At 43.3% G+C, this 18,827-nt stretch overlaps 1 protein-coding gene across 1 annotated transcript; it reads left to right on the forward strand.

Moving 5' to 3' along the window:
• The first annotated feature begins 12,838 nt into the window (after positions 1-12,838).
• On the forward strand, positions 12,839-13,780 carry LOC149862644 (olfactory receptor 5BS1-like). The gene has a single exon (XM_090054030.1). It carries the CDS (start codon positions 12,839-12,841, stop codon positions 13,778-13,780), a length of 942 nt encoding a protein of 313 aa, XP_089910156.1.
• The last annotated feature ends 5,047 nt before the right edge of the window (positions 13,781-18,827 follow it).

Consider the following 18,827-nt stretch of genomic DNA (forward strand, 5'->3'; position numbering starts at 1 on the left):
ATGTATTTCAAGATTTGGAAAAGTATGTCATAGGCTAATAGGAAATGACTCTTAAAATATTCTGATGTTATATATTTGGTTTGTAGCAGTAGAACCCTGCAAATGGGATATACTTTTGCCCTATTAGTTGTAATGCAATCTGGGAAGCTCCCCAGTCCTCACCAGACTTCTCTCCCTTTGAACTCCTGTATGGGAAGAAATCCGTAGGTATATTAGACTTTCTTCCAGGGGCTGAGCATACACAGGGCTTGAGAATCCAAGGTACAGTTCAGTATGTTCTCCAGCTTTGGGAAAGGCTGGAACTTGCATGAACATTCACTAAGGAGAATCTTTACACCATGTAGTAGACTCAGAAACAACATTATGATAAGAAAGTAAGCATTTAGTCAAATGACAGGGGTCTTGTGAAGTTATGAGATGAGCTGGGGATGTGGATAAAGCTTCCCTAGGGAGGAGGTGTCATCATGAGACACAGATAGTTCATGGAAACCTCCTGAACCTTTGAAGGGCTTGAGAAAGTTATCAATGCCTCAGTCTGTTTTATGATGGAAAAGGTTCCCCAGTTTAATTACTGCATGTGTGCACTATGTGACAATAACCACTACTTACTTTTAAAAATCAATTAGATCCAGAGTCAGCAAAGTATTATCATTAGATATACTTTAACTAGTTTTTCCACTCTAACCCTATCTTCTATTTCATCACTAAATTCTCTAAGTGTAATCCTATTCCATGCTGCTGAAATCTCTGAAAAATAATTAATTGGTCAACTTTTCTAATATGCCTTCATGTTAGTTTTAAAATTACATTACATGAAGCTTCAGGGAGCAGGACCACCCATCTGTCTCTTGTGTTATCAGACACTTTGCACTGATTTGTTTTTCAAAAATGTGACATGGCTAAAATATTTTCACATAGATGCCTTATGTAAAACTGAGGTATGTTACAGATCAAATGGAATTTGGACCTAAAGCATTTTTCCCTCTATGAATGCTGAAATAAGTCAATGTGAAAATGATGCAGCACCCCTTACCCACACCCTGCAAAATAAATAAATAAATAAGTAAGCAAATAAAAAGAGAGAGATGAAATTCCAACATCTTTAGATATACTGCAGTGGGGGCCAAACTTTTTGGCAGGCATGTCAGGAATTAGCTCTTGACCCTCACTTGGGGTATCTACATGTGCATTAAGGTGCTTTTTTAAAATATACATTAAATTTGGTGTCTCCAGTGTGACAGTACCTATATACAAGCTCAATTAATCAAGTCTGCTGGAGCGTGCCACTTTAATTACTTTCCTTTGCCTTATCTGCTGCTCTACTTTCTGCTTCCTAGCTTCTGGTCCCTGACTAATCTGTTGCTATACTTCCTGCCTGATCTGATGCACTGATATCTGCTTCCTTCCTTATCTGCCACTGCTGTGGCTGTTCCCTCAGTCTGCCGCATGGGACACACAGAGGGTGCCTCCATCACAGGTTGGTCACCTCTACTCTTACAAGAACACACTAGACTAGAGTTATTGCTCAGGAAGTATGAAGCATCAATTTATTTTTATCCTTTGTGAGAGAAGACACAAATCCATATATTCCACAAGAGTCTCTTCACCATCAGATCATAGGCTGCTCATGGGTAGTAATGATGGCTTTGCTCACAATCCCCTTGTTTAAAGAACTTCATTTTGCAGAATTCAAAAGAGTATCTCTCTAGTCTACTTGACAACTGAGCTGGTGTACAATACTGAGGTCCCTGCTTCAAATACTATTTATTATCATATTTAATGACTGTTCCAGAGACTATGTAGAAACAGCCCTAGATATCATCTAACAGGTCAAATGCTGGTATGGCAGTCACCCCCAAGCAGCCATTTGGATCCTGTCTTGATTGCCCCTCTGGTAAAGGTGAACAAGAAACCTTCCCCACATTTGATTGTGTTAAGTGTGGTCCCATTACTTAAATTAACATCTCTGATTCAGTCTATAAAGTCTCCCTAACCTGACTTCTGTCTTACTTCAAACTAAATATGACTAATATCCTCTCTCTGAGAATGGAGGCTGAAGCTATGATGATCTTTTCAAAAGTTGCTACTGGATAGCTCATACTTTAACATGTTGGCCATTGTGCTATTAGTGTGTGGTAGCCTATTCCTTGTTGAAGGATTCAAATCCCTGATTCTGGGCATTGAATCTACTAGACTCTAGGATACTTTAAAGTGGAATACTATAACACCCAAATCCTCTTTTGGATTTAATCTGTATGGCATAAGGCCAAAACTTTCACACATGTAGTATCACATCTGCTGGTCACAGACCATTAGATGTCACCCCAACACCCCTGTGTTGAGCCCAATTTAGTGTTTAACTAAACCATTTCTTCCAGAGAATCATCCCAACTTGATGTAAAAGACACATAAACAACTTTTCCACTGTAAATTTGCCTCTGTGGCCATTTAACTTTACTGCTAAAAATTAAGGCTTATTTAATTTGTATGTTTAGTTTCTGCTTTGATCCATGAATGTTTGATCTCTCCATCTGCTTAATTGCATAAACATTTGGTGCCTGGCATTTTCTTTATTGTAAGGTATTTATACACTCTTATAAGATCACTTCACATCAGAAATGAAGACAGCTGCCCTTTTCTGGTCTCAATCATGAATTGCTGGGAGATAAAATTACTTTCCTGTTACTTTTCACATACTTTTCACAGCCTTATGCATATATCCAACCTTTGGCTTAGGCCCTTATGCTGCAGCATGAAACTGGGATCCTAAGTTGAGTAGGAAGTCTGCTATGAGTGACACTCTTAACTGATGTAACCATGGAAGTCATGCACATAACTGACTTTGGTAGCTAAATTTGTGTTGTAGGTTATTTTCCTTCGCATCAACCCTATGGCCAGCATCACCTCCTTACTTCCCCAAAAATGTGATGTTCTGCACATTGTTGAAAATATTATCATGTGTGCATCTGGTAAGCGAAATGCTCACAGACCCTGTGAAACATGACTTCAAAAAGGGCTGTTAAGGAAGTATGTGGCAGGAGAACCCTGAAAATGGGATATACTTTTGCCCTATTTCTTGTTTGCAACAAATTTGTCCCCTTTTGAGCTCCTCTAAGGGAAACAATCTCAGAATATATTAGATACCCTTCAGGAGGTCTGGCAGGCAAAGCACCTGAGACCCCAACATGTCATTCAATGTATTACCCAATTTTAGGAAAGGCTGGACCTTGTAATAATATTTACAGAATCAAAGCAGGGGTCCAAGACAAACACACACAAGACTGTTCCTGCTGGGACAGGCTTCAAAAGGAAGTAGGAGGGGTTTTATAGTCCCCCTGTCAGGGTCTTGAAGATCCCATAGGTTCTTCCTGGCCACCTGTCTCTTCAACAATGTTGTTATGGGAGGGAGGGGCCAGGTTTGGGTGGGGTTTGGGCCAAACCAGCTGCCTGGTGGGGCTGTGGACTTTGCCTCTGGCTGTTGGCTTGGTGGCTGTGGATTTGAAACCCAGCGGACCAAAAGCTAAAGATGTGCATGAACAGTGGTTGTTCCTTAAGGACACAATCCTTGAAGCACAAAGGAGGTCCATTCCCATGCAGAGAAAAAGTAACAGAATGGCTGAGAAGCCCTCTTGGCTAAACAGGGAAATCACGGTCCTCTTAAGAAAGAGGTTTATAAACAACGGATGCTTGGGGTGGGCCCCAACAAGGACTGTTCCACAATGGCCCACATTTACAGAGAACAGATAAGAATGGCTAAAGCAGTGACCAAACTTAGATTAGAAATGGGAAACAAGGACAACAAGAAGTCCTTCTTTAGATACATAGGGGACAGGAAGAAAACAAATGAGAGTGTGGGGCCATTGCTCAACAACTCAAGAGAGTTGGTTATCAGCACCAAGGAGACAGCTGAACTCCTGAATGACTACTTTGCCTTCGTCTTTCACCAGACCAAGAAGAAAACAAAGTCATGTAGAGTACAGGATGAACATGGTAGAAATAATCATCCTCCTACTATTGCCAGATAATTGGTATATGACCAAGTTAAAAAATTAGACATATACAAGTCAGCAGGACAAGATGATCTTCATCCGAGAGTGCTGAGGGCCAAGGTTGTGCCTATCCACAAGAAGGGCAGGAGGGAGGACCCAGGTAACTATAGGCCAATCAGCCTAACTTCCATCCTAGGAAAAACCCTAGAAAAGTTCATCAAGGAGTCTATCTGCAAAAAGCTTATAGAAGGTAAGATTCTGAATGGCAGCCAGCATGGCTTTGGAGTGGGCAGGTCTTGCATTACCAACCTCATCTCCTTCTATGACCAGGTAACTCGCCACCTGGACATGAGAGAGAAGATTGATATTGTATACCTTGACTTCCAAAAGGTCTTTGATCTAGCATCCCACAAAGTCCTCATGAGAAAATTAGGAGTAATGGCCACAAACTCCTGGAAGACCGATTCAGGCTCAACATTATGAAACACTTCTTCACAGTCATGGTGTTCAGACTGTGGAATAAGCTCTCTCCAGAGGTGGTGCAATTAACTACCATGGATATTTTCAAGATGAGACTAGACAATCACCTTGCTGGGGTCACCTGACCCCCAGTTATCTTTTCTGTTTGGTGCAGGGGGCTAGACCCGATGAACTTCCAAGGGCCCTTTTACCCTTACAATCTATGAATATGAATAAAATTTAAAACAAGCATAGGGATTAAAAATATGGAAAGGGTTATCTGTGAAGCACTAGGGAGATTGGGGTAGTGCCTAAAAGATGGGGCGGGGGAGAATATGACTTGGCAAGAAAATGAGGGTATCAATGTGGCATTGGGAGCTGAATAGGTGAATGGATAAAGCCATGACAGAATAAAGAGCTAAGAGGAGGTAAATGATAAAATGAAACAGACTGTACAGGAAGGAAAGACATTTCCTTTGCTCTTGGCTAATTAGGATTCTGTTTGCTTTAATTAGGGAGGTTATGGGAAGTTTAGAGCTGCCCACACTCTTCATCTGATTTTGGAAGGTGGTCCAGAGGCTTAAGGGTCCAATCCTGCTAACCTCAGGAATTTCCATACAGCATTGGACCCCTCAAGTCCCTGGACTTTCTGACTGCCTGGTTCTCCCTGCTTACAGAGATGTGTTCCAGGTAATTTTGGAACACATCTTGATAAACAGGGAAAGCTGGGGTTCCTCCACTTATGGAGACATTCTCAGGGACATCTGGACTTCAACTCCCTAAGTGGAGACCCCTGGGATTTCCCCACTTACAGAGAAACTCTAAGCAGGTCTGAGGGGTGCATCACTAGCAGCCAGAAAATCATGTTTGTTTTTTTTTTCCTTACAAAGACACACCTTGAGATTCCACAAGGCATATCTGTCAGAGGGGAAAGTTGGATGGACGCTCCAGGAGCTTGAAGGGCCTGACCCTGTTTGGAAATTCTTCAGGTATAGCGGACTCAGCCCCTCAAGCCCTGGTAAAACACGTTGCACTTTTCTCGAAATATGAAATATGATGGGTGATGTTCATTTTGTCCAATGGAGGGGATCTTTTAGGCCACTTTCTGGCACAGCTGATCTGCCTCATTTAGCAATGTCTGTCTTCAACCTAATACAAGTCACATGGGCTAGAAGGGTAGATTTATGCAAGAGATGGATTTGAAGGGATCGGATTTGGGAACTAGAGAAACCCTACGATCTGTAGCCATTAGATAATATAAATGGATGCATATATATTTAAAAAACCCAACAAAACAACAACAAACTACAGGAAAAATAATTTAAAAGTTTAAGTAAGTTGAGACTGAAAACAAGCATGTCAAAGCCTGTATTACAATGCATTGATAAATAGAAACACAGGGACTCATGAGTAAATGCTCCCAGGCAGGCATCGACACGTGTAGGAAAGCCAGGGCAGATTTGCTGCTAATAGTAGTAAACTGCTCTCGTTTACTGAGGCCCTGCAATGGGCCACTACTAGCATCAGGGGGAGCTCAAGACCTCCTCTGGATGCTAGCCCAGGGGCTGGCAGGGAGCATCAGGCCAAAGACAGCTGCCCCATACTCCCTTGGACATTGCTCCATGCCCCCTTGGAGCTGTCTGCTGCCAGGTTTGGGTCAATGTCCCCCTGCGCCTGCAGCAGAGAGCTCCCAACTGTGGCTGCAAGAGAGGGGCAGATCACAGCTCCCTCCCCAGTCCACCAGTGGAGCTGCTAGCAGTGATCATGGAGCTGGGTAGGGAACAGGCTCACCACCAGGGAGTTCCTGATGCTGGCACCATGGCTGTGGGGCTGGCACTGGGAGATCTTTATCTCAGCCCCCAACCCCACACTTCCCAAACAAAATGGTGTAGTGTGGGTTGGGAAATCGTCATTTCCTAGACCCTGCTCCCCAATCGTGATCCCGTAGTGGGGGGCTGAGAGCTTCCTGCTGCCGGGGGGGGGGGACATAATGACCACCTGCAAGTCTGGAGGAGTGCAATTTGTGGGTGGGCCAAAAGCTCCATATCCACATGCACCAAAAGCTCTCTTTAGGGCCAGTTGTGGCTTAGTGCCCCCCCCAAAAAAACACCACTGGCCCACCAGTGGGCAGTGAAGTAGCAAAAAAATACTGTTTCAGTACTGGGGGTGGGGGGAGGAGGGAGGGCACACAGAACACCAATACCTACCCCCTCCCTGGGCTGCCCCCAGCACTATTGGGGGCCAATGGGGAGGGCATGTGCCCCCTCACCAGTCACCTGTGGCCACCTGGGCTCTGGTGGCAGAGCCTGGTCTGGCAGCAGGCAGCTCTTGGGACCAAGGAGCAATCTCCCACGCGCTGAGGGCCAGCTGACTGGGAAATGATTTGCTCCCAATCAGGCATCTACACAAGTGTTGTGCCCCTAACACCGGTGAACCCTTGACCTGCGAGCCTGGGTCGGCACGACTGGCTTGGCGCGAGGAGGGGGATTTATGACCGGGCAGGTGGGTGATAACGGTGAGCAGGAGTCAGTATGATTTAAACACAGCATGATGGTTTCACAAAAGATTTATTTTACTTACGCTTCTGATGTACTGGACTACTACGCCAATTATAAATAATTAATGAGTTGGCACTTGTGCTTTCTTTGTTTGCTCAGGTGTCATAAAAAAGGGTGGTTATTTTTACTTGGGTGGTACTGGTTCTGTTTGGTCACAGGATGGCGCACGTAGCATATTTAATTTTACAACTTCATTAAAGTAGTTTCATTTTTATCTGGTCACTATGGGTACTGATATCTCTTGTGCTGAACTGTCAAGGCCAGTTTCTCTCTCAAGTAATTTGAAATGAGGCACAGACAGGGCTGTGTATATGCAGCACTGTTAATACAGAGGGATAAATTACAACCACAGAGTTTGTTGTGTTAGCCTCTGACCTTTTGTCATCTGACCTTTTGCCATCGGCATCTGAAATCAAAGACTTTGATCTTTGACAACAAGCACTACTGAACATTTAGTAATCACAAGTAAATTTGCTCTTTGGATTTGCAGATAGAAAATTTGCTCATGATTAGCAAGCTTTGCTGCACAGTAAGCATGTGCATGTGTAGTCACACATGCTTACTGCCCAGTAAACTATGCTACTTTGCAGTAAAGTGTCTTGGGTAGACACACCTGCAATGATACTATGAGAGGCAGACATTACAGTCATGGCCCTCTCATGTATCTCAGCTGATACATTTTAGGACCAAAGCTGGTGTGTGCAGTACCACACTAAGGTGGTTACACAGCATCTAGTCCAGGAGGTAGCGTGGACAAAGCAGGCACAGAATGACTCCCTCCAGCACTGTGAGGTGCCATACCACATGCAAATTGTCAGGCCTATCATATTAAGATGAGAAAAATCCCAAAACTGGAAATTTCCTTCAGGTTATAGGGCAGTTCTTTTCTCTGTGGTAAGCCTGGGCTGTGTGGTAACTTTACCATCATACCTATTTGGAACAGGGTTTTTTTCTCTCATAATATAACTCATGGGGATAGAAGGGAATTGCCTCAAGACCAGGTCCGAAAGGGAACAAACATTCTTTCTTAGGAACTAATTGGTCACCTGGGCATCAGAAAAAAAATCCAGCTGTTGATATAGAATTGATGTGCATACGTAACATTAATTTCTGTTCTAAATCTTTCCCACCCATAAGGTGTCAGGTTCTCTTGTTCTGGAAAGCAATAGTTACCCATTTTTAATAATAATTCATGTATGAAATAGATGTATGCTCTCTCTCCCTCATTCTTACAGGACAGAAGAATAAAGTAGCAAGCATTAAGATCTCATATTTCCAGGAATTTGTTTCCACCCATAGGTGAGTTTCTCCTATTGTATTTCCATGTATTATGAAATATTCAGTTTGGCATCATATTGAAAATGCAGTCATGGAGAGGCAGTGTGTCCCACCTTCTCCTCAGTGGCTTAAAAACTGAGATTTTCTGTGGGAGCAACAAAACACAGAAATAATAAAAAGGGCTTACAGAGGGGATTTTTTATTTGCCATGAGGTTACAAAGTGGGGGGCATAAGTATCTCAGAAAAGAAAAGTCAAAATTGAGTTTCTTAATAATTCTCCACATTCTTTCACTTAGAAAGGAAATGAACATGTTTCTGACTTCCTTAAAGTTAGTATTTTTTAATTTATTTTTCCTGAAAAGCTCTGCTGTTCCGTTAGGTTACTTCATGTACCCTATGATTTGAAATTATTTGCTCGTCACACAGTGAACTTCTCATCTTCTAATGAGAGCTTTTCGGAAGGCTCATGGCATTCCTTCTTTACTGCAGCAGGCAATTATAGTTCCACCTCCTCCATTGTCTCGCACTATATCTTCTAAGATGCCTTTCCTGGAGTTTGCACTGTTTCATCTACCTTTAGGTTCTGTTGTTTTATAGGCTGTCCTCTCTCTTCTGATGTATGGTGAGTGTCATCACGCTGTTTTAGACTATCCCCATGTAAAAAAGAACCCTTTTCTATGGCCAAAAGTGGTAGTACCAGGCTTTAGTTTAGCCTAGAAATAAAATAAGGGTTTTCAACATGCAGGAGGATGAAGCAGTAAGACCAGAGTGTTTTGTAGCTGTGATGGTCCAAAAATCGTCATAGACAAGCCATTTTTTTATATGTATGATTGGTTGTAGAATCTCAATTTTTGGAGGGGGTTTTTTTTTGTTTGTTTTTGTTTTGTTTTTTTAAGATTCATCTAGAAAAAGATTTTTCTGGGATGATCCTACTTTGAGGTGGGCATAGGATGTATTGACCTCCTGAGGTCCCGCCCAACCTGCTTTTTCTATAAATTTATAAGTATATGATTGGACTAGTTCTATAGTTGGGAGACCTGTTGAACTAGCTTTCAGGCATTAATTGGTCTTCCTCATGAAAACTGATGCACTAAATATTAACCAACACCTCTCCACACTATGCAGGTGGTCCAATTAAAAAGATACCACAAAAAGGCCTTGCCTCTAGGAGAATCCTACTAAGTAGAGAAAGCAGCATAGACTGATCAGGAGCGAGTGACATTGCATTTGGTTCAAGAAAAAAAAATAACTGTAGTTTATGATAAAAATAGATACAGCTTTCACACAGTCCAGTATTTTGTGCTTTTTCAGACTTGAAAATAAAGGAGTCAATAGGGTAAAATGAACCTAATATTCACACTCCTAAAAGGAGAAGAAAGAGAGGAACGGCAAAGAAGGAAGGTGGAGTAGGCTCTGGCTCTGGAAAACCAGGCAGAGAGAAAAAAAATAAAATTCAGAGTCAGGTGTCTACTACTAAGACTGTCCTGTCAATACCTCATAGCTTTTGACCCACAGGAAAGCTGGAATAGAAGTGGAAACCCATGGCTCTCTCTCTTTTGGATCTGCTTCCATTTTTATGATCCACCATCTTTCCAGTTCCTACTTATCATGGCCTCACATATCTTTCCTCGTTGGCTTCCCAAAAGATCAGTGTCAAGAGAAGGGTGCTTGTTTCAAATCCTTCTGGAATGACAGGCAAAATAAATTGATCCCCACCACACCTTTTACCAGCTCCTAATAATTTGGCTATTGGGCTACCAAGTGAGAGAACTCTCCTCCTCCTTCAGTATCAAGCCATATTCTTGATGTCAGTTTTCTCCAGTTACACTATTGGTAACCACTTCGCATTGATGCACCAACTTGGGAAATCCTATCTTGCCTTCCAGGTAAAATAGAATCTCAAAAATGCAGTGCAGCTACATTTGGACATGTAAGCAATCCTTAGATAAGTTATAATTAAATGGATTTTAATTCTCAGAGTTCCAGTTTGGCCATCACTTGTCCTGAAGTAGCTGTAATAGGACTTCTTGAGCTAGTACAAGGGACACTGATTCCTTCAAGAGGCAGCTCTGGTAGGAACTGTGCTCAAGTGAAGGTGCAAATCAAGGGAATTTCTCTCACTACTTGAAAGGTTTGAGAACAACTGGTCTCAGCTTTGTTTGTTTTTTTTACTGCTATGTAAGTATACAAACACTCCATTCATTTGCAGTACCCATTGTGGTGCGCCTGCACTGAGCTGCCCGCCTCAACTGCACCTGATGCGGATGCCTCCCCAGGGGTACCAACTTATGGCCAACCCCCTTCTTGGAGCACACCTGCAAACCTGTGGCACTGCTGTCACCAACTGGACTCGGGTCTTTGTCTAGACCCTGTGCTGCCTGGGATACAGAGACCCTGGAGACCTAAGGGTTGCTTAACTCCGGCAGAATATATCAGGGTGCTTCTTGTAGCCTGAAACAAAGAAAGCGGCCTCCCATAGTCAGCCAAGTAAAGGGAGCAAGAAGGCCTGCCCAATCCCTGTAAAGCATGTACAACAAGGTTGGCTGTAATGGATCGCTTTACTAGGTAGAGAGGAGAGGTATGGGGAGGGGTACAAGTCAGAGAAGTAGCAAAAAAATAACCCTGAGCAAACAGAAGTGGTTTGGTAGCCTTTTGATATGCAGCAAGAGTACATTAAACTAAGTTCTTAGTTACATTTCTGGTAAGTGACTCACTTCCGGATCCAGCAAATGACGGAGAACTATGGAGGTCCATGTTTCTGTCTGTGTGATTTAAAATGTCTGTCTGTCTTCTTCCTGCAGGGATCCTATTAAATATCCCTCCCTACCTCACCACCTGGACCCAGACAGGGACAGGTGTCATTTGATGCCAGCTAATCAATTTGAAAAACATCACAGTTACCTAATGGACTGACTTTGGCTTAAGACCCTGCCCCCATGTCATGAGGTCAGACCTTCAAACAGTAGAGGGGCTAAAACCACACCCTCTTACCTGAGGCCAGTCACATCTGCAGTAATCTGAGGGAATCACGTTGACAAACACATAAGAGAGAGAAGGGAACAGACAGCCCAAAATGTGAGGAGGCTGGGATGGAGTACTTTCACACCCATATTAATTAAGTAATGGCTAGGGGTGTGTGGAATAGGCCATATTCGATTCAGATTTGGCCTGAATCAGGAACAGTGATTCAATTAGTTGATTCAGATCACTGCCCCGATTCAGTTTGGCTGAATCCAAATTTTAGGATTTGATACCGATTCAGAGAATCAACAATTTGGCCACAGACATAGCTTTAAATGCTTTTTCTATATACCCTGAGGTATCAGGAATGACTCATGAACACTGTGATGGTGGGGTAGATGGATCATCCCACAGGAGTGTGGGGGGCTCCCCAGTATGCTCAGCAGCAGACCCAGAAGTGGACCACTTCCAGTCCACTTCTGGGTCCGCCAGGGAGCGCATAGCCCCCCCCAACACACACAGACTTCCAGCTCAGTGATCAGCTGTGGGGGGACCCTGTTTGCCCCCCAGACCCAGGAGGCACCAGTCAGCAAGCCAGGGAGAGCACAGGGGGGGCTTCCCCGTGCACTCCCTGGTGGAGCCAGAAGTAGATTAGAAGTGCTTCTGGTCCACTTTTGGGTCGGTTGCTGAGCACGCTGGGGAGCCCCCTGCACTCCTGTGGGATGCTCCATCCTCCCGACATTGCAGCACTCACAAGCCACGCCACCATGTACTTTGAGGTACGTAGGAAAAGCATTTAAAACTGTTTGATGTCTGAATCTCTGAATCTATTCAGAAGGTTCTAATTCGAGTTGTAGAGACTAAAGTGTCTCCTGATTCAATTTGGATTCGCAGATTTGGCCACCAAATTGGGCCAAATCTCTGTCGAAGAAGATTAGGGACCAAAGCTTCGCACAGCCCTAGTAATGGCCACTTAATTTCTAAGATGTAACTACATTTTTCTATTGAAATATCCACCGCTGAGATACTGTAAAGATGTGCCCTGTGAAACACTCTGTGTCTACCACGTTAGGATACTGTCATCATAATTAACAACAATATTAGTTTTTTGGGTTTTTTTAGTGATACATTACTTAAAGCCCCCAAAAAAGAAAGAACCAAAAAACAGGAGAAAAATACATAATCTTTCTCTCTCTTTGACCTTCTCTTCCTCACCCTCTATTCCCCACCACATGCAGTTCTCATGGAGAATACATATAATTCGTTTCAAGATTTGTTCAGACATCATCAGGGAGGAATCTGGAGGCAAATTTTATTTAACATAAATCATCTTAACAAGAAACGGAAGACTAGAATAAAACCAAAAATCTGAGAAAGCTGATTTTTTTTCCATTAATGATAGTCTTTTCATCAGAAGTCAATTTTTCATCGAATGATATTTAGAAACCCTCAGGTTTAGTCTGAATGACAAATTTTTCTATATAAAGATACCCTAATCCATAAATGCAGAAATACCCGCTCTTCATGGCAATGGTTTTATTTATTTATTGCTTTATTCATTTCTTCTTCCAGGTCAAAGGTCTGGTGAACAAATGGCCATGAAGAACCAAACCACTATCAGCTATTTTGTTTTGTCAGGTGTTTCTAGTAACCCACAGATACAGCCTTTCCTTTTTTTTCTGTTTCTACTTATATACCTAGTAACTGTGGTGGGGAATGGAACCATCATGGTGGTGATAAGAGTAGATGCTCACCTTCACACCCCTATGTATTTTTTCCTATTTCATTTATCCTACCTGGACATTTGCTTTTCTTCAGTCACTGTCCCAAAGATACTGCAGAATTTCTTGGCTGAGAAGAAAACCATTTCATTCCCTGCTTGCATTACCCAAATGAGCATTATTCTTCTGGTGGGCTGTGCAGAAGTTTTTATGCTATCAGTAATGGCCTTTGATCGATATGCTGCCATCTGTGACCCACTGCATTATTTTGGGACCATGAATAACCAAGTACGCATAAGACTTGTGGGTGTTGCATGGCTTATCAGTATAGTTTTTGCACTGATAAATACTGCTCCTGTGTTAAATTTACATTTCTGTGGTCACATGGAAGTGAATAATTTCAGTTGTGAGTTCCCATCTCTACTACAACTGTCCTGCACAGAGACTTTCATCAGTAAGATGACCTTTCTCATTACAACTATGCTTGCAAGTTTGACCTCCTTCTCCATCACCCTGATCTCTTACATCTGCATCATCTCTACTATCTTGAGGATACGCTCTGCAGAGGGTAGGGGTAAAGCCTTCTCTACCTGCAGCTCCCACCTCACTGTGGTTGTTTTGTATTACGGGGCTGCTTTGTTTCGTTATCTGAGACCCAGTTCATCCTCGTCAGTGGCTCTTGACAGATTCTTCTCCATCCAGTGCAGTATCTTAACTCCTATGGTAAATCCTATCATCTATAGCCTGAGGAACAAGGAGGTAAAAGCAGCGCTGGGGAATATCCTGGGGAAAATTAAAAACATGTGTATGTAATACAAGATTTGAAAAAGAATGTTTTAGACTCACAGGAAATGAGTCTTAAAAATTCCTAATATCATATATTTGGTTTGTGACAGAAGTACCCTGCAAATGAGATATACTTTAGCCCTATTTGTTGTTTAAAATCTGGGAAGTTCCCCAATCCTCAATAGACTTTTCATGTATGGGAAGCAACCTCTGGGTATTTTAGACCATTTTTAGGTGGGCATGGCGCACACAGGGCTGGAGAATCCAAAAAAAAGGTCAATGTGTTTAACACCTTTAGGAATGGCTGGAACTTGTGGGAACATTCACCCAGGAAAATTTCTACACCATACAATAGGCTCAGAAGGAATATTATAAGAAAAATGCCCAACTTTGGTTATACAAACTAGGGAACTGATTCCTGTTACCACACAGTGGAAATTAAGCATTTAGCCAAATGAGAGGTGTCCCATGAGGTTATGAGATGAGTTGGGGAGATAGCTAAAAAGTTTTAAGATCAGAAGTCAGAGATGTATTATCACCATGAAGTTCCTGAAGCAATCTTTCCACTCTAAACCCCAACTTCTACTTCATCACTAAGTAAGTGGAGTCCTATTGCACCCTGCTTGAATCTCTGAAGAATGATCAACTGGTCAACTTTTATAACGTGTTCATATTAGTTATAAGATTTCATTACATAAAATATTTGCAACAACTCATGTTCCTAGAGGCGTTCTCAAAATACATTTTACAAACATTGAGATAATCAGGTTTCTCAGAAATTTCAAGTGTAGCATATCAGGAACATGCCAGAAATTAGCTTTTCCTCCTCACTGGATGCGCATACATGGTGCATTAATACATTTTTTTCTAACGGGCATTCAATTTAGTACCTCCATTGTTCGGTACGAAAGAAATGTGAATTAGGCCACCTTCATGAGTAGTAATCAACACATACTAGGGCTATGTGAAATAAAACCTTTTTGTTTCGACTTTCATTTCACAGTTTCAATGGGACAGTGTTCCATTTTGAAAGCACTGTTCCGTTTCATTTCATCAAAAGTGTTTTGCTGTTTCAACGTTTCATCCATAGACTATAGTGGGGAAGCACAAAACTGCCTATAACTTTGTCATTTTTTTTGCAGATTTGGATGAAAACAGCAGGGATGGTAGCCCCTGCTGAGGTCATGAAGCCTGCCAGCTTTCAAGGATATAGGTGCAAGGGTTTCTGGGAAACTGCACCTCAAGGTGCTGAGAAGCAAAACTCGTGACATGTGTGACTATGTATGTTTAAGGTGTGCCCTCACTGGTACTGGGGCCTCTATACAGCATGGTAGTGTGCCCCAATGAGGCCTCTTCCTCCTCTACAGCCTCAGCCTGGTCCACCACTTTAAATAACAGTAAGTAATAAAAACTTAGTGAACAGCACAGTAGAAACAGCAGCATCTCAGGAAGCCAAAATGTCACAGAGCCTTTCTCTCCTCTCCAGCAGATGCCAGATAACTCTTCCTGACAACCCCAGCCCTGGTGCTTAGATGTGCCCAGGGCCCTGCATCCTTCTGGTCAGGTGCTAGGGGTGTTAGTCTAAGGATGTGGCACTAGCAGATAAGGTCCTTTGGGCCAATCTAATCTGGTATATTTTAGCAGACCAACTGGATAATTGCAGATCTATATCTTAGCAAGGTTTTGGGTTGAAAAACCTTTAGTCAGCCTGATGAAGCACCTTCAGTTTGTGTGTGTGCTTTTCCTGGGTGGAAGAAATAGTAAAGAAGCCAGAGGCTGACATGCAATGCAGGCAAGAAAGCCAGTCAGTGAAAATGGAAAATGTTTTTTCAACCTGAAAGCTGGCATCCCAGGCAGCTAAGCTGAGCTCACCCAGAGCCTCACAACCGCACTGCAACCAGAAAGCCTCAGGACTGTCAAAGACGAGATGTGTCTGGGCTTTCCACAGCCAGGACTGTGTGTGTGTGCCACCAGCAGAGTGCAGTTTTAGTGGTTATGCCCAGGACCTGGGTTCTCCTCATTTCCTATAACCCCAGCCCATACCTCCAAGTTCATTCTGGCACAGAAGCACAGTAGGGACATGATCTTCCCTTTCTGGCTGGTGATGCAGTGAGTGCCCCCTCCAGCTCTGAGAGTGGGGCATTAAATGTTTTTAAAAAAATGAAAAATGGAAATAAGTGTGGATGGAATGAGGAGGGTGGCATTTACTCTGTCTGCACCTGGAGCTTGGGAAACCCCAGCAGTGGGAGTTTCCCCTTAAGGAACACCAGCTGCTCCACCAAACCAGGATCCAAACAGGTGTGGTGGGGTGTCACTACATCCCCAGCGAGGCTGAACACCCTCTCACTCAGAACACTGGTTGGTGGACAGGACAAGTATTCCCAGGCAACCGTGGCCAGAATCTGGCTGCTGTTTGCCCAGTAGAGCAAGGGGTTGCACAGAAGTGGCTCCACATCCTTGGCAAGATAGGCAGCCACCAAGGCCCGAGTGCTGCCTGCCTGATGCTGGGGCATGGTGGCTCTGGACCCCACCATGGAAGCCATGCTCTTGGCCCATATTGACAGCACCTGCGGTGGAGGAGGAGACTGGCTGGTGGATGGCATGCTAGCATGGGACAGTGGATCCCCCTTTTCCACATCCCCCTGCCTCCACCTTTCTGCCTCCCTGACTCCCTTCACCAGCACCTCCATCCACTGATTCAGGCTTTGGCTGCTGCATACGCTGCCCTTCACCCTCAGGTCACACATGGCAGCCAGCACTCAAAACGTTTCAAAACTTTCAAAATGTTTTGACTGCCCTCATTTCATTTTCAGGCTGTTTTGAAGCCCTTTGTTTCATTTAAATTTTGCTGTTTTGATCTTGACACATCAAAATAGAACCGAAATGAAACAGAGATATTTTACACAGCCCTAATGCAGATGGTTTTTAAGTAATGTTTATTGTGCCCTGGCCCATTTTACTGTACATAAGTGCAATCACACTTTTGTGACACTTTAATGAGCAGTAAAATAGGGTAGTGTGTTTTAAAGCACATATGTAGACATGCCATCCCAATGCCACTTGCATCTCTATCCCCTGCCCCGTGTGCTGCTCTGCTTCTTGCATGATCTAATGCTCTGATAACTGCTTCCTTCCTTATCTGCTACTGTAGTGCCTGTTCCCTCAATCTGCAACACGAACAGAGGGTGCCTTTGCCATGGATTGGCAACCTTTGCTCTTACTCGAATACACTAGACTACAGCAATTGCCCAAGAAGTGCGAGGCATCACTTTATTTTTATCCTCTGTGAGACAAGCCACAAACCCATATCTCCTACAAGAGTCTTCATCTTGAGATCATAGACTGCTGATCATGGGTAGTAATGCTGGCATTGCTGTCAACCATCTTGATTAAAGAACTTCATTTTGCAGAATTAAAAAGAGCATCTCTCTAGCCTAGCTTTCAACTGTGATGGCAGGATACCAAGGTCACCTGTTCCAAATACTATTTATTATAAAATTTGATAACTGTTTTAGTGACTATGTAGAACCGACTTGGTTATCATCTAACAGGTCAAACACTGGTGTGGTAGTCACCCCCAAGGGAACATTTGGATCTTGCCTTGATTGCCCCTTTGGTCCTCAGTGTCCCAACCTCTTTTCTTGCCTGCAATACATTCTTGTTATAATTGGATAGGGAGGCTGCCCCTAGAAGGTAGGATGCTTTCATGTCAGGTCATAGATCCTTGCCTGGTCTGAGGCCCCCTGGCCTTTGGCCTTTAGGTTCTCCAGCCCCAGTCTCACCCCTCCTGGGCTCTAGGCTTGTGCCCTCAATCTTCTTAATTTTACACTACAGTCCTTCCACTGACAGAACTGCTCCCAATTCTTTGAAAGTTTTAGGAACTGAGGAGCCCCTGACACCTTTCTCATGGTGCATATGCAGTACATGTTCACATAGATACCGACATAGCTCTGAGAAGGCATTTTAATATGTGCTCAGAAGGGGTATGTAAGGAAAAGCACAGGCATGACTGCTGGGAAAGCATAAATCATCAAACTACTTAGCAGGAAACTTAGCCTAGTGTGTGTTCGATGCCAGGTGAGATGGAGGGACTTCCCATGTTTTAGCCCAAAAGCCTAGGGTTAAAGCATTTGCTGAGAAAGCAATAGAAAAAGGTTCCAGGTCCCCTGCCACTCATGGAGGGTTTTAAACTGCATCTCACTTATTTTGGCTAACAGTGCTCTAAGTACCAGGCCACAGATTAGCCAGCAGCCAAGCAGGGAACTCCACCAACTCCCAACTCCTTCCATAGGCTACAGTTTAAAAATATATGTTCAGTTGTGTGTGTAGAGCCATATAACTGCCCTACCAAAGAGCAGCATTCTCTGTATGATGAGTCCTTTTGTGGGTAATTACGCATCCACACTGTGCATGGGGTAGGAGTGCACGATTTGTGCAGAAATGTCAACTATGCCTCTGGGTGCCACTTGGGTGGGTAAAGTGAAAAAGATTTGTCCTTAGGCTCCAAAATACAAGAGTCACAAAAACCAAACACTGAGTAGGATACCTAAACCATCAAACAGTATACGCCTGAGAAGGGCAGATATGGAAACACCATTTAGGCACTCAGTTGAGAGGAAGGAGTTGGATCAGTCCAGCTCAAAAGAGTCTGTTTTCTGTTTTTATCCAGGGCCTTTTTAATTTCAATAGATAGGAAGGCCAGGAAAAAAAGGAATCAAAACCCAGGCATCCCCTTTTGGCAGCAACTCCAACTACAGTTTAAAGGAAAGAGGTCAGAGTCACAGGCTCCTTCTTTGCTACCCTTCAGAATCCTAATTCTTGCATCTTTGCATTAAAGGTAGCCCAGCTTCTTCAATAGAAAGATGAGGTGTGCCACCTCCCCAATCTATTCCAACTCCTATTGGAGAGGTTAGTCTCCAGGGAAGGGGAGCTGAGGATTTGACTCCACTAACAAGAAGGAGAACCCAGAACCCAGATCTTACATTTTCTGAAGGAATACTGCTGCTGTAGCCTGTTGTGCAGAAGGTGCATCCAAGCATCTCAAGGGAATTTCTGGTCTTGTGTTGTTCTTTCA

The sequence above is a fragment of the Crocodylus siamensis genome, chromosome 6 (genome assembly GCF_052110815.1).
Source record: "Crocodylus siamensis isolate JL-2025a chromosome 6, ASM5211081v1, whole genome shotgun sequence".
Lineage (NCBI taxonomy): Eukaryota > Metazoa > Chordata > Crocodylia > Crocodylidae > Crocodylus > Crocodylus siamensis.

Coding starts and splice junctions, on each gene's coding strand:
- LOC149862644 (XM_090054030.1), top strand. CDS start 12,839: ATGGCCATGAAGAACCAAACCACTATCAGCTATTTTGTTTTGTCAGGT.